Here is a 13,766-nt window from a genome sequence, read left to right as displayed (position 1 = left end):
GCGGAAGCCCCGCCCCCAGGACCGAATGCGCCAGCGCCGGCGGGGGGAGGGGCGGCGGCTCTGCTCTCCGGCCGGCGGCCAGGACGGCGCCCCGTTTCAGCCCCTGCCCGGCGGCGGCCGTGCCCGAGCCGACGCCCGGCGGGGGAAGGAAGCGGCGTCCGGCTGCTGCAGCAGGGGGACGGTCTGCCCTCTGGGCTCCACGCGGCCTTCCCGGGCGGCCTCGGGGGGCTGCGGAGCTTCCTTCCCTCTCCCCTCGGGGGCGGAGGATAGTTTTGGCCAAAGAACACGAAGGAGCCTCTGCTTTCCCCCAAGGTTCCGCCCTCGCCGTTAGGTCGGGTCCCAGGCGGCTCGCTTGGAGGATGCCGCTCCCGACGCTTCTGCCTCGGGATCCGCCCCTCCGCCGCCGAGGAGCGGGAGCCGTTTGCAGACGAGCAAGGCAGGCGCGGGCGTTGGCCGGCGGGCTCCCGGTCAAAGGGCCGCCCAGTGCAGGCCCCCAGTTCTGTCCCCTGGCCCTGGATTCCCGGGAGGAGCCCGCAGCTCTCAGCCAGTAGGAAGGCTGCGTTCTTGATCCGTTAAAGCAGCCCCAACCGTCTCTCCTCCTTTTTCCTTCCTTTTGGGATACAAATATTTGGACCAGTGACCATCATGGCCTCCCAAACAGAGCATCCCATTCAATGGAGAGTCTCTGATTTTGCAAGATGATACAGAAAAAGATCCACCTGAGCTGAAAAGGAAGATCGCCATTGCTACTTATAATCCTCAATAAGGTTGCCCAATTGTATGGCTGCTCAGGGCAGCTTAGTCGCCTCTTTCTGCCCCCCCCGCCCCCCCAAATCAGGAGGCTCCACAGGGGCTCCTTGCCCATTGGGCGGAATGCTGTGATGTCATAAAACCCTCCGGGGATTCTCCGGGGATTCCAAGGCTCCAGGCAAGTAATTCCTGGTCCTCTGGGCCTTCCCTTCCCTCCCATCCCATCCCACCCCCACTTCATCCAGATACCTCCCATCAGGACTCCCCTGGGCAGTGCCTACCAGCCACCACCAGGGCCCCTCCTGCCAAAGGCCTGTTTTCCTCCAAGCCGAGGTGGCAGCACCCTGAAACCATGGGGGAGCTTAGCTTTTTTTTAAAGAAAGAAAGCTCTAACCAGGATGGTGGTCTCTGGAGGGGAGACCCTCCATAAATCCCAGGACTGAAAGGGAGATTGGGACACTCACAAAAAGCTTCTGAAAAGGAGAATGCTGGCTGCCATTGTTTTGTCAAGAAAAACATCAAGCAGTTCATGGCACCCTCAGCATCCGAGCCCCCCCCCCCCTCCAGAGGCCCTTCTGAGCTTGTTCTGCTTTTCCCTGGGGCTGGCTGGGATGAAGCCACTTTCATGCAGCTTTTTTGCTTCAGAACCCAGCAGCTGCTGTGGTTTATAGCCCAGCCATTATGGCTTCTTCCACAAACCATGGTGGAACTCTATGAAAACTGAGCTGATGCCCGCCATCCATATTTCCCAGGCTGCTACCAGGGAAGGTGCCAGCAGAGACAGGATGCTGAAAGGCCCCGTCCGTGTCGCCCCTCAGTGGAAGGAGCTCCAGAACCAACTCAGGGGGAGGCTGGAGCTGCAAAAGGTGAGGGTCCTGAAGCCAGTCTGGGAATCTTCTTGGCCCAGAGGGGGAGAGGGCCATGGGACAAGGTGGGGGATCAAGACCAGAGTCTCAAAGAATCGGGTTTCTTGAAAAAGAGGATAAAGGAGGACAGAATCCTGGGAAGGGGATTCTTTGACTGTCGCTGAAGCGATGGGGAGGGTGCCCCTGGCCTTGCTGATCCGGGAGAGGGTGCAGCTGTGTCAGCAGCCAGCCATCCCCCCCTCCCTTTCCCAGCCATACTGCTCTGGCTTCTGCCCCTTGCTCGGTGCTGCCCCCCCCACCTTGCAACCTCTCCAGCCCCTCTCTCTCTTGGTCCAGGCCTTGCCAGAAGGGGCAGAGGGGATCCCCTTTCTCCTGAGTGACAGGCCCAGCATCGTCTTCCGGGAGAGCTGCTTCCCCAGCTACATGCCGCTTTTCTGCTACTACGCAACCGAGTGGGGGAACTTCTTTGCCTCGTTCACCTGGAGGAGGGCCAAGCGAAGCAGGGTGAGTGCAAGGAAGGCCCTGCCCCCAGCCTAGAAAGAGGCTGCCCCAAGAGTGTCCAGAGGTTCTACTGCTGGATCAGGCCAAGGCTGCCTGCAGGCCACGAGCCTTCGGATCTCTGCTTGATCAGAGCAGGCTGCTTTGATGGGCTCTTGCCAGCCGTCCTCTCCCTATCAGCACGCGGAACTGTCCTGGCCCTGGCGCTAAAAGGGGCTGCTGGAGTTTGGGTCTCCTTGGTTCCTCCTAACTGGTTTAAAGGAGGACCCGGCTTGTCATCCCCCATCCACCACCACCCGCCTCCCCCCGCCCCCGTGCCTGAGGACGCTCTGGTCCTGTGTTCTCCAATCTGGCTTGAGCTACCCTGAGCCATTCAGCCTTCCCCAGCCCAAGAGGAAACCGGCCCTCTGTGCCCCAGTCCTGCTGGTGAAACAAATCAGCAAGTCCCTCCTACTTGTGCCCAAAGATGCTCAGACTGTGGTGGGATCCTCTTTCACAGCTAGACAAGATCCCAAGCCCCTAGCAGTGTGATCTCCCAGATCCCTTTTCTCCCTCTGAGCAAAGACTCCCTGGCAGCCCAACTCTCTTTTCCTAGCCTCCTGTTATGGGCCTGCTGCAGGCAGGGCCGAGGAGGAAGGGTCTGTCCACTCTGTCCATCCAGCCTCTTCTCTTTTTGCCATAGAAGTCCAAGCAGCGCTGGGTTGAAGGGCTTGACGGGGCAGGTGGGCATGAGCCTTGAATGGAGGAAAGGTAGCGCTTGCTCCCTGAACGGCCACTTTTGCTGACTCTTCCTCTTTCCTGGCAGGTGCGTGTCTGGAGTTATAGCATGGAGGACGAGAGTTCAGTGACGGAGAAAATGTACACCTTAGATGAGCATCCGGGGGTCCTCACCATCACCTATGTCCCCCACGTGCACCTCTTTGTGGCTTACTGCGATGACATCCACTTTCGCTTTTTTGGGGACCACACTCGGGACTTCAAGCTGCTCTCCAAGATGTCTTCCCCCTATTCGGTCACCAGCCTGTGCTACAGTCCTGAAACGTGTGAACTGATTTCTGGTGCCATTGGAGTGGTGGCTTTTTGGACCTTTTTGATGTTGGAGGTTCCCTCTATGAGTGTCACGCAGGAAGTATGTGTTGCGACTGGTGAGTTTGTGCATTTTCTCAGGGTGGAGCAGGAGCGGAGGATGCTGGTGGCCCTTTGCGAGAACATTATTCGGGTATATGACTACCAAACCAAAGCCCAGATCCGCACCTTCCAGATGAGCCAAGGCGTCTCTCTCACTTGCTGTGCTGCCTATTGGCCGCAGAGCTTCCTCTACACAGGAGACCTGGCTGGGGATGTCAAGGTGTGGAACTTTGATACGGGGACCCACGTCAACCAGTTCAAGGCCCACCAGAGTGCCATCAGCAACATAATCATCCGGATCGCTGTGCACAGCTTCATGACTGCCTCTTTGGATGGAATGCTGAAGGAATGGAACCTGACGACCTGCGAGCTTCTCCGACGGGTGGACATTGGAGAGGAAGTCTTCCAGATGCAATTCCTCAATGAGCAGACTTTCTTCCTCCGCACCCAATATACCTTCTCCATCCGTACAGTCAACAATTTCTACCAGCTCTTCAACAGAAGCAAATCGACCCTCAAGAGGTTGGTGCGTGTACAGTGTGGACCAGACAAGGCCCGCATCCTGGCCACCACTGAAGATGGAGTCATCCGATTCTTATCCCCTGTGACAGGAGAAATGTTGTTTGTTACCTGGCCCTTCCAGCTGCTAGAAAAAGCTCTGGACTATGTTTATGACCCAGATCGAGAGGAACTCTTGGTGACAATGGGAACAAGTGACATCTACGTGTTGGATACTACCAAGAACCCTTGCCCAGCCAAGTACATTTTGCATACTACAGACAGCATGGACGACAAGGTCCTGTGTTTGGCCTACAGCCGTCTGGACCTGAATGGCCGGACCACCAGCTTCATCTTCAGCGGGTTCAAGAGTGGCAAAGTGCGCTCGGTCACTCAGCAGCTGTATCGAATGGGCAGTCGCAAACTGCACGATGGCAATGTGGTGGCCCTCAGCAGTCTCTCAGGCTTAGGGTACCTGTCGTACCATTCAAGGGAAGCCTCCTTCCTCTGCTCCTATGGACTCGACGAATACATCATCCTCTCGGAAGTGATCTTGAAGAAGAACAGCCTCCTGGAGGTGCTCCCTCTGGTCGTCATTCCCAGCACCAACTGCAGGATCAACATCCTCCTGCTCATCCCCGGCTACATCTGTGCCTTGACGGAGCAGAACCGAGTTCGGCTGTGGCGCCAGGCAGCCCTGGTTCCTGGTGAGAAGAACCCCTTCTGGAAGGAGACAGCAGCCATGCACTCGAGCACCATCACCTCTTTTGACTACTGCCACACCCTGGGCATATTGGTGACCGGCGGCTCGGATGGCTCCGTGCGCATTTGGGACATCCTGGGGAAAATGTTGGTTGACTTTGACACCACCCTCAAATTCAGCCGCGTATGTTTTGCCAACCAACGGGGGGACCTGGTGGTTGGCTGCAGCACGGACATCTACTTCATCTCATGTGTTACGTACCTCCCAAAGAAGCATCTCACCAGTCTGTTGACCCACCGTGTAAGGGATGATGTGGTTGAATATCCACTGCCCTTCCTCCCCCGCTTCCTTCTTACCTTCGATATTGTTTTTGTGCCCAAGTAAGTGGTTCCATTGTGTTTTGGTGGGGTGGCTAAAATTATCTACCTATCCTCTGTCTGTCTTTCTATATCTATATATCAGTCTATCTTCTATCTATACCTACCTATCATCTGTCTATCTTCTATCTGTCATGTATCTGGAGCTTGTTGGCTTAACAGACATTGGGGTTTGAATTTTATGGTGCTGTATATTTTTTTTCTGGAGAACATCTGCCTTTGCATATTCCAGATATCTGCAGGTTTCTGCTTTGTGTAGTGGTTTTTTTCCCCCCACACCTGTACCAGTTGGACAGTGGACGCAAACCACCTCTTGGCCAAAGGTTTTCCCCATGTCCACTACACGCAAAGTGCTTTGCCTCAGTGTGACTCTTCCAGAGCTTGGCTTTTTCACAGAAGTTCTTCTCGTAAGTCAGACACTGAATCGTCCCTTCAAGTTTTTTACTAGCTCAGTTTGAGCTTCGAAGCTTTTCCTGGGATCATTGGGCTGGAAGACCCTCATCCTTGCAGACTTTTGGAGGGTTAGTCCTAGATCTCAGTGGGCTCTCTGGCTCCAGAGCAAAGTCCCTTTGCCTCTGCTTCTGACTGGGTTCTTCACAAGCAGGAAGAGCCTCAGACTGGAGGATGAATAGTTCAATGAAGGTGTCGATGCTTGTGGAATTGCCGGGTGAGATTCCCCTTCAGGATCAGCCATGTTTCTTCTTTGCATCACTCTTGCTTCTTGAACCTGTAGCCCAGCTACATTTTCATGGATTTAATTCTATGTCTGCATCCCAACCTAAGTAATTTTTATTAATATGGGAAGTAATTAACTTGACCGGTCCAATTATTATATCCATACTCTGAGTTTAATGAGGATTTCCTTTGCATCATAGATTTACTTAGCTTTGTTTAGATCTACCTATCTTGAGAACATTGTCCTCTCTCTCCAAGTTAACAGAGCACATCCTGTTCAGGATGGGTCTCCAATGCTTGAACTCTTGAAAGACTTACTGAGTTTCATTGAAGAACTCCAACATAATTTGCTGACCTGGGATTGAAATATACTGTTGAGTCTTCTCTGTGTGATACCCAGCCCAACTGTGGGGAATAACCTGATCCAGCAGTTTCATATTGATCAAAAGTAAGGGAGGAGAATGTTGAGTCCATGACATCCCACCATGGAGGAGGCTTCCACTGGCTCTCCTCTCCCTCCGCTGGCCTCTTTCTTTGGGCCTGATGATGGCCGTGACCATCTCATCTCCTTAAATTCCCAGTATTGAACCAAGCCTGCTTGAATTGAGATTGCAGAAGTTCTGCATGGACCAGACATCCTGGGATCCTGTCTCAGAGAGGGGTGACCACCAGGTCAACCACTGTCTGCACCTCTTATCCATCATTCCTTAGTTCCTTACCACTCACCATTGCCTCTTTCTCTAGCCAGCATCTTCCTTGGCATTTCCATTTTCCTGTGAGTTCCCTTACCTCGTTCATGCAATAAACCATCTACTTGGTTAGATTGTAAGCACTCATCCGTCTGAGGTCAGATTCAACTGAATTGCTCCAGAGATGGTGGACCCCTTGTGGGTATCATTGTTCGATGCTTTGGAAGAATCAGTGGCAGAAAGACAGCCAGTCCCCCTGACAAGGGACAGCTGTTTTGGCTGCCATCCTTCCCTGCCATCTGGCTGTTACCATACTTTTAAACAAGCATCCACACACAGATACCCTGTTTCCTCTTCCGTGCCAGTAGACCACGAGGGGCAGGAGCACATTGTGGGGCTTGCAGGTTCCCTAGACACAGTTTCTGCTTGGGGACTATTTTGGAGAAGGGACACCAGGAAGTTTGTGGACACCTGATCCTTTTAGGGTGGATGAAAAAGTGATGCTTTTTCCATTAAAGATTGGGACTTTGAGCACTGTTGGGGAATCAAACCGGGAGATGGCATGGCCACCTTTTGCAGTCTGATGCCCACATTTGGGCTATGAATTCTGGGAGTTGTAGTCTAACTTACCTATGGGCAGCATGTGGGAAGCTGCTGGGGAACTGCTTGGGAGGTCAGGCGTGATGTGCTATATGGTTAGGAGAAAGAGGCGGCTTCTAATTCTCATGCACCACCATCCTTCGTTGTTCAGGTACCTGCAGGTGGGCAAGCAGGCCAAGAAGTTTGAGCGGATGGAGCCCCTCACCAACCACAAGGAGGTGTTGATCGAAAAGGGTGTGGCCAAGGTGGTGGAGTTCGTCGGCAGAGATGTGAGCGTCTTTCCTGGCCCTGATTTCTATGGGCTGCCCCCGCCGCCCCCAAAGGAGACGCTGCCGGAGTTTGCGGTGGAATACCAGCTCATTTCACAGCCCACTCTCGGGCCTTCTCTGGAGAAGAAACTTGCTCCCCCACCGCCTTACCGTGGCCTCCCGCGGATGGTGGAGCATGTCCCCTTGCTCCAGACCCTTCGCTTCCAGGAGGGGCACTCTTGGCCGATAGCTCCTGATGGCTATGTCCCCAACTCAGTCATCCGGGCTCAGCTCTTTCCCAAAGGAACTCCCCCCGATCTCTGGTGCCCCTTGCTGTCAAGCCGGGACCCCCTGCCCAAGAGGAAGCTGGTCAAGATCCAGATGCCGGAGTGGGACACATCTGAGGTGGTGGAGAAGGCGCGGAAGAAAAAGGCCCAGAAGATGAAGCAGACGCCCTCGGCCACCAGGGGCCACCGGGACTTGCTGGCAGAGATTATGACCAAGCCTTGGCTGAGGCACAAGCCCAGCGACACCAGCCTGCCCTCCGTCATGAAAGCCATCCTCAACCTCATGGACGATGTCCCTTACTCCACCTACCTGCTCTGCACCTCCGCGCTAGTGCAGCTTTCCGAGTCTTACACCCTGCCGTCCTCCATACAGGAAGTGGCCTTTGAGCGCCTCATCCAAGACACAACACACAAGGAGGTCAGGGCAGGTGGGACTGGGGCACCTCCAGGGAGGTCCTCGGTTGTCACTGTCCACGTCCTCCTTGGAATGACAAGGGTGGGGGGGGGAACGGCAGTTGGTAGGTGAGAGTGGAGGAGGCAGTTCTTCCTCCCCCCTCCAGCCCAGGATGGACGCACAATCAGAGCCAAGTGACAGTGTGGGGGGAGGGGCAAGGAGGAGAAGGCAGGAGTTCCTCACCTCCCAGGGAGAGGCAGCTGCTTCTCAGGAGCTGCAGGGCTGGCAACTATCTAGCAGGTTGGACAGGAACATCCAGAGGTGACGATGTGTGTATCCAACCTTTCTCTCCTGCCCTTTCCTTCAGGGGTTTGAGGCAGAGGGAAGAGCAGCTGGTTCAGGTGGCCCGGAAGACTTGAGAGCCGCTCGGGGGCACTTCCAGAGGCTGAGGCTCCCGCCTTCAGCACCTGCTTATTCTTTACCCAGCTTTGTTATTTAGCCAGAATTACTGCAGCCAATTAAGCTGCTGACGGAGCATGAATCCTTGTAGAAGTTGGCCTGAGCCAGGTCCAGGTCTAACTCTGACCATCCTGCTTCAGCTCAGGCGTCTTATTTCCCAGGTGAGGATGCGGCTGGCGGCCTGGGAGGCCTTGGGGAAGATGGATCTCCTGGGTGAACAAGAGGTGGTACCCCTGGCTCGGGCCCTGATGGATGAGAACAGGAAAGTGCGGGACCTGGCCCGTTCCTTGCTCGACTCAGTGGCCGGCATCACCGACAAGTTTGTCCTGAAACAGGAAATGCAGCGGCTGGTGGCAACAAGCCTGGAAGACCTGTGAGTCCCTTCCCTGCCCTGCCTGGCTAGAGGCAAAAGATGTGTCCCTGTTCTCTCTGTGTGAGAACCAGGCCCTTCTCGGCCCAGGAGCAGGTCCTGGAAGGGTCTCTTGCCTAACCTTGCAGTGGGCGATCAATCTGTGTGGCCGATTCCCATCAGGTGGCCTTTAACCCTGAAGGCCCACTGGGGCAGCCCTCAATTCCTGCTGCAACAGCAAAAGGGTGGAGACCTTTGCCTCCACCCTGGCTTCTAAGCACCCCTGAGTCTTCTGCTTGGCCCCTGTGAAAAACAGGCAGGAGTTGGGCTCAGGTGCTCTCGGATTCATCCAACAGGGTGGTCTTATCCTTCGATGTGGTTCTACCTCTCTACCAGGTAGAGCGTGGCTCAGGCTAAGGGGCTAAAAGATGCCGCCCCGCCCCCCCGAATGGTGGGCCTGGGGCCCTTGGGGCTGCTTTCCTCTCCACTCAAGGCAGGTCCAAAAGAGCTGCCAGAGGTTGGAGCTTCAATATCTGGACTCAGGGCTTTGGGGACCTCAAGGGTTGTCCTCAAGGAACTGAGCGATGCCTGTTTTCCTGTGGAGCAGTATGGTTTCCAGGGTGGGGAAGGACCCTCCCTCCGGACCGCCTGCCTTCACACAGGGGTGTCTCTGCCTTTCCAGGAGGGTGCTGAGCCAGAAAGAAAGAGCCGCGTTTCCTCGCAGAGTGCGAGCGGCTGGCATCGTAGCTGACTCAAAGGATGAAGCTGTCTATGCTTTGACGGAGGGCACCGAGAGGCTGATGACCTGTGTGGAGAATCAGCTGACAGCCAATCTCTTCCTCATGTCTGAGTACCCACCGCCAGAGGCCCAACTCTTGGGGCACCCTCCCCCTTCCCGGCGCAGGCGCATCTCTGGAAAAGCAGCTGAGGAATACGGAGAGCCAGAAGGGCCAGAGGCAGGCCAGGCCCGGTGGCTGGGACTCTTTGGCCGCTCGGGCAGGAAAGAGGCTGAGGTTCGAGGTAAGACCCACTTGTGCCTTGGGACCAGTGTGGCTTCCCTGTGGCCCCCCACCCATGAATCTTCCTGTGGGGCCTTGACGCCTCTAAGGTCAGCCATTTGTGGCCATGCTCTGGCAATGTCAGAAGGCTGTTGGGGGCACCCCAAAACATCTTGTAGGCTCAGAGCCTGGATCCCAAGGGGGAGCTCATCTTGGTTTTGCTCTGATGGGGGACAATACCTACATTAATCTTCACACAGATGCCGTAGATGAGATGGATGGTTGGAAACCAGGGGGTTGTGGGGGTGTCTGCTTCTGGCGCAGGCGGTGGTCTTGTTATTTGCACCCTCCCTCCTTCCTTTCATTTTCTCTCTCCAATTGCCCCACAGCTACCACTGAGGAGGCCAGGCAGACCTCCCCCAGAAAGCTGCCCCGCATCCAGCAGGCCCGAGGGAAGGGGGTTGCCATCATGCCATCCCCTGAAGTCCCAGAGAGCAGCAGCAGCAGCAGCCCCAGCCAGCGCACCACCAGCACCAGCGGGTCCCCCACCACGAGCAGTGGCAGCTCCAATACACGGGAGCTGCGGGCCGCCAAGAAGGCGCAGCGTGAAAAGGAGAGGCTACGGCACCCCAAGGTCCCAGCCACTTCTTCCCAAGATGTCCACAGACTGAGGAAGCTGCGCAAGCGGGCCCAGCCCATTCTCCTGCAGCGCCGAGACACCCGCACACAGCTCTACACGGAGATGCTGAAGAGCATGAAGGTCCGGAAGGAGCAGTCGACACCGGCAGTGGTGGTGCCTCCAGCGAAACCCAAGGCCGGTAGCAGCCTTATACAGGCCAAGCCCAGCCCTGTGGAGCCACCCACGCTGCCCCCGGGTCCTCCCGGGCCCACCACCAAAGGCATCCTCATCGATCCTAAGCAGCAGTATGCGGACAGCAAATCCAACTGGCGCAACGACCTCTACAAGTTGATGATGCTACGCATCGCCCCCTCGGTTGAAGGGCGCACCGTAGGAGAGGACTTCCTTGCCTCTGCCCGAATTGCCCTTGCTGGCCAGAAACTCTCCTGGGAGCTCCTGACCAACCTCAGCCAGGCCCTGCTTAGCTCCCAGGAGAAGCTAACCACAGAGACCCCCGCCTGGAAGAAATACATGGATGATTTCATCAAGCTCTCCCTGAAGGAGTCGTGGCTCAAGTCTTCGGTGGAGAGCTTGGAAACCGTCGTGGCCGTGAGGACAGCTGGAGACATGCCCAGCAGCTCAGAGACGGATGAGCTCAGTCAGGATGAGGCAGAGAAGGAGCTGCAGGAGGAAGCTGAGGAGAGAGCCACTGTGGCGGAGAAGAAGAGGCTCCAACAGCGTGGAGCTAAAGAAGGCAAGCTACTCCAAGTGGCCTCCGAAAAAGAAGCGAGGCGGATGGCTAAGTTATCCGAGAAGTGGGGTGCCAGAATGGAAGATGTTTCCAAGCGGAGGCAGGAATCAGTGGCCAGGGCCAGGGAGCAGGAGCTTGCTCGGAGCAAGGAACAGTTGCCTGCTAGGGGAAAAGAGCGGGAACACCTGGAGAAGGAGAAGGAGCCCTCTGGAGGCAGAGCACGAGGAGCAGAACCTTTGAGGCGGAAGGAACGGGAAGCTACTGAAAGGAGAGGAAAAGAAGTGACGGTGCACAAGGCCGGCCAGCCTGCAGGCAAAGCAGAGGAGGAGGCAGAGGAAGTGGAGGAAGCAGAGAGGAGCCAGGAGGAGCTGCTCAGCATGGAAGAGCTGCAGAAGAAGCCCCTCCTAACGGACTCCGAGAGGATTCTGACCCAGCTGTCGGAGGACACGCTGAACGAAATGAGGACAGAAGGCAAGGCCAGAATAATGGAGGAACTGAAGGCTAGAGCTTTGCAGGAAGCCCTGGAAACGATAAAGAAGGGAACCCTGGCTGAAGCCCGCCAGATAGCTCTGGCCGAGGCCAAAGACCAGGCATTGCTCGAAGCCCGAAAGAAAGCCCTGGTGGAAGCTTGGGAGAAGGTGTTGGCAGAAGCCCACCAGAAGGCGCTGGAGGAGGTTATGGAGAGAGCACTGGAGGAGGCAGAAAAGATTGTCCAGGCTGAGGGATTGGAGGGGAACATGGCTGAGGAAAGGCTGCAGGAACTGGTGCTGGTAATAGCTGAGGAACTGGCCAAGGAAAGAGTCATGGAATTGGCCATGTTGGCTGAAGTAGAAGTAGATGAGGCCAGAGTTCTGGAGTTGGCGGAGGAAGAGGCCATAGAAATAGATGAGGTGAGACTTCTGGAATTGGCTGAAGCAAGGGCCCGAGAACTGGCTGAGACCAGGGCCCAAGAACTGGCTGAAGCCACCATGCTGGAGATGCCAGAGGAAAGACTCCTGGAGCTGGCTGAGGTAAGAGCCCAGCTGCTGGCCCAGGTGAAGCTAATGGAGAAGCAGCTGGAGCAGGAAGAAGAGGAGTGGGCCGAGAAAAGGGCCCTCTTCTTTGACAAAGAGAAGGTGGGCTCCCCAGAGGCCCTGGATGACAAAGGCATTTGGCTCCTCTCTGAAGACGAAAGAGAAGCCCTGGTGACCCTGTGGGAGATGGACCAGGCTCCGGAGGCAGAGGCTGAGCTGACTGCCCAGGCCCAGCTGCTCCTGGAAGTCCTGACTCAGCCAGAGAAGCTGCAGAGGAGGGATTCCGCCACCTTTCAGAACCTCTTCCGCGTGGCATCCCTGGTCAGGGTCCCCTCAACGGCACACCTGCAGGAGATGGTTGACGCTCTGCTCCAAAAAGCCGAGGACCTGCTTAAGGAAGCTGAAGAGAGGCAGGACTCCTTGTCAGAAGAACAGCTGTCTGTGCTCGGGCGTCTCAAGGAGGCGGTGGAGGCCCACAAGCCCTGGAATGCCAGCCCCAGGCAATATGGCGCCCGAATGAAGAGGCTTTTTAAGTCCGTCCTGGCTGTGCTGCAGGCCAGGAACCTAAAGAGGCGGCTGACCAGCAATGACTGGCTGCAGGGTTGGCAGTGGAAGGTGGAGAAGGCCTGGACCCAGGAGGAGCGCCGGGAGGAGCGCCAGGAGGAGCGCCGGGAGAAAGACCAGAGAGCCTGGCTGAGGAAGAAGCTCAGGCAGGCCTTTGGGAAGTTTCAGGCCGAGCAGGAAAGGGCTCAGCAGGAAAGACGGGAGCAGCAGCGTAGGGAGAGGTGCCTCAAGTTCAGATCGCGGCCCATTGTGCTGGGCTTCCCGGAAGGGGCAGAGGGGAAGGAGGGCAGGGTACAGGAGCAGGGGCAGAGGGAGGAGGAGTGGGGAGAGGGCCTGGAGGCGGCCAGGCTGGCGGGCGGGCTGAAGTCATCCCTGAGAAAGGAGAGGGCAGCAAGGGACCATGGGAAGCTGACGTGGTCAATGGGCCAACAGTGGGAGAAGGCCTGGCATGCCTTCCTACAAACGGAGGAGCTGAGCCCGGCCCTGGCTGCCCCCCAGCCAAAGGGGTACCGCCTGCCCAAAGACTCTCTATACAAGACGACCAAGCCCACCAGGCGCCTCCATCGGAAGATGCTCCGGCGGGGCGGCCGGCAGCACATCTTCCGCCTGGACGAGGCCAAGGGGGTGGACTGGGAGACCTTCATGGGGCTCTATCTCTCCATCGCTTCCATGAAGGAGGAGGGAGTGGCAGCTGCCGCGTGGCAGGAGCAGGCGGCCACGCTGCTTGACCTCTATGGCATGAGCAACCCGCTGGTGCGGGCCATGATCCAGCAGCTCCTGGTGGGCGACCATCGCCAGCGGAAGTACGTGCCCAGCAGCTGCTGGAGACTGAAAAGGGCGCAGGCCGACCTGGGCCAGAGGGTCCTCTACGAGATGATCGTCCACTCTGCCCGGCTTCAGCCCCCACAGCCCACCTTCCACCACGTCATCCCACTCAGCTACCAGAACAACGTGCAGCCCTTCAAGATGCAAGGCGTCACCCATTTTGGCCCCCTCTACCTCAAGTGGAAGACCTTCTTCCCCAAGGGGAAGCTGCCCAAGCTGAGCCTCTACGTATATTCGCATCCCTCCTCATAGCTTCCTGCTCTGTCCGCGTGGATCCCTTCCTTCCCACAGAAGCTCCATTTTGCTTCTTTTCTTGCTTAAAGGATAGCCTCAGAGAGTTCAGAGATTTTTTTTTTGCGGGGGTGGGGTGAGCAATTTATGCAAACTGTAGAATAAATTAGTTATTCAGGCCATCTGTCTGGATCATTGTTTTAAGTTCGCTTGCATATTTATTTAATTGTTAGTCCTCTGCACC

At 56.4% G+C, this 13,766-nt stretch overlaps 1 protein-coding gene across 2 annotated transcripts; it reads left to right on the top strand.

Annotated features, from left to right (window-relative positions):
• Positions 1-11: 11 nt before the first annotated feature.
• WDR87 (WD repeat domain 87) lies at positions 12-13,702 on the top strand. Of its 2 annotated transcripts, XM_034438288.3 has the most exons (8): positions 12-928; positions 1,503-1,616; positions 1,953-2,120; positions 2,920-4,823; positions 6,936-7,737; positions 8,334-8,545; positions 9,204-9,541; positions 9,909-13,702. In XM_034438288.3, exons 2-8 carry the CDS (start codon positions 1,536-1,538, stop codon positions 13,541-13,543), a joined length of 7,140 nt encoding a protein of 2,379 aa, XP_034294179.2. In that variant the 5' UTR covers positions 12-928; positions 1,503-1,535; the 3' UTR covers positions 13,544-13,702. The 2 variants fall into 2 exon arrangements, with proteins under 2 accessions (XP_034294179.2, XP_034294180.2); XM_034438289.3 differs by lacking the exon at positions 12-928 and having other exon boundaries at positions 1,293-1,616.
• The last annotated feature ends 64 nt before the right edge of the window (positions 13,703-13,766 follow it).

The sequence above is a fragment of the Pantherophis guttatus genome, chromosome 10 (assembly GCF_059756535.1).
Source record: "Pantherophis guttatus breed Tessera chromosome 10, ASM5975653v1, whole genome shotgun sequence".
NCBI lineage: Eukaryota > Metazoa > Chordata > Lepidosauria > Squamata > Colubridae > Pantherophis > Pantherophis guttatus.
This window is presented reverse-complemented; position numbering and strand designations above follow the sequence as displayed.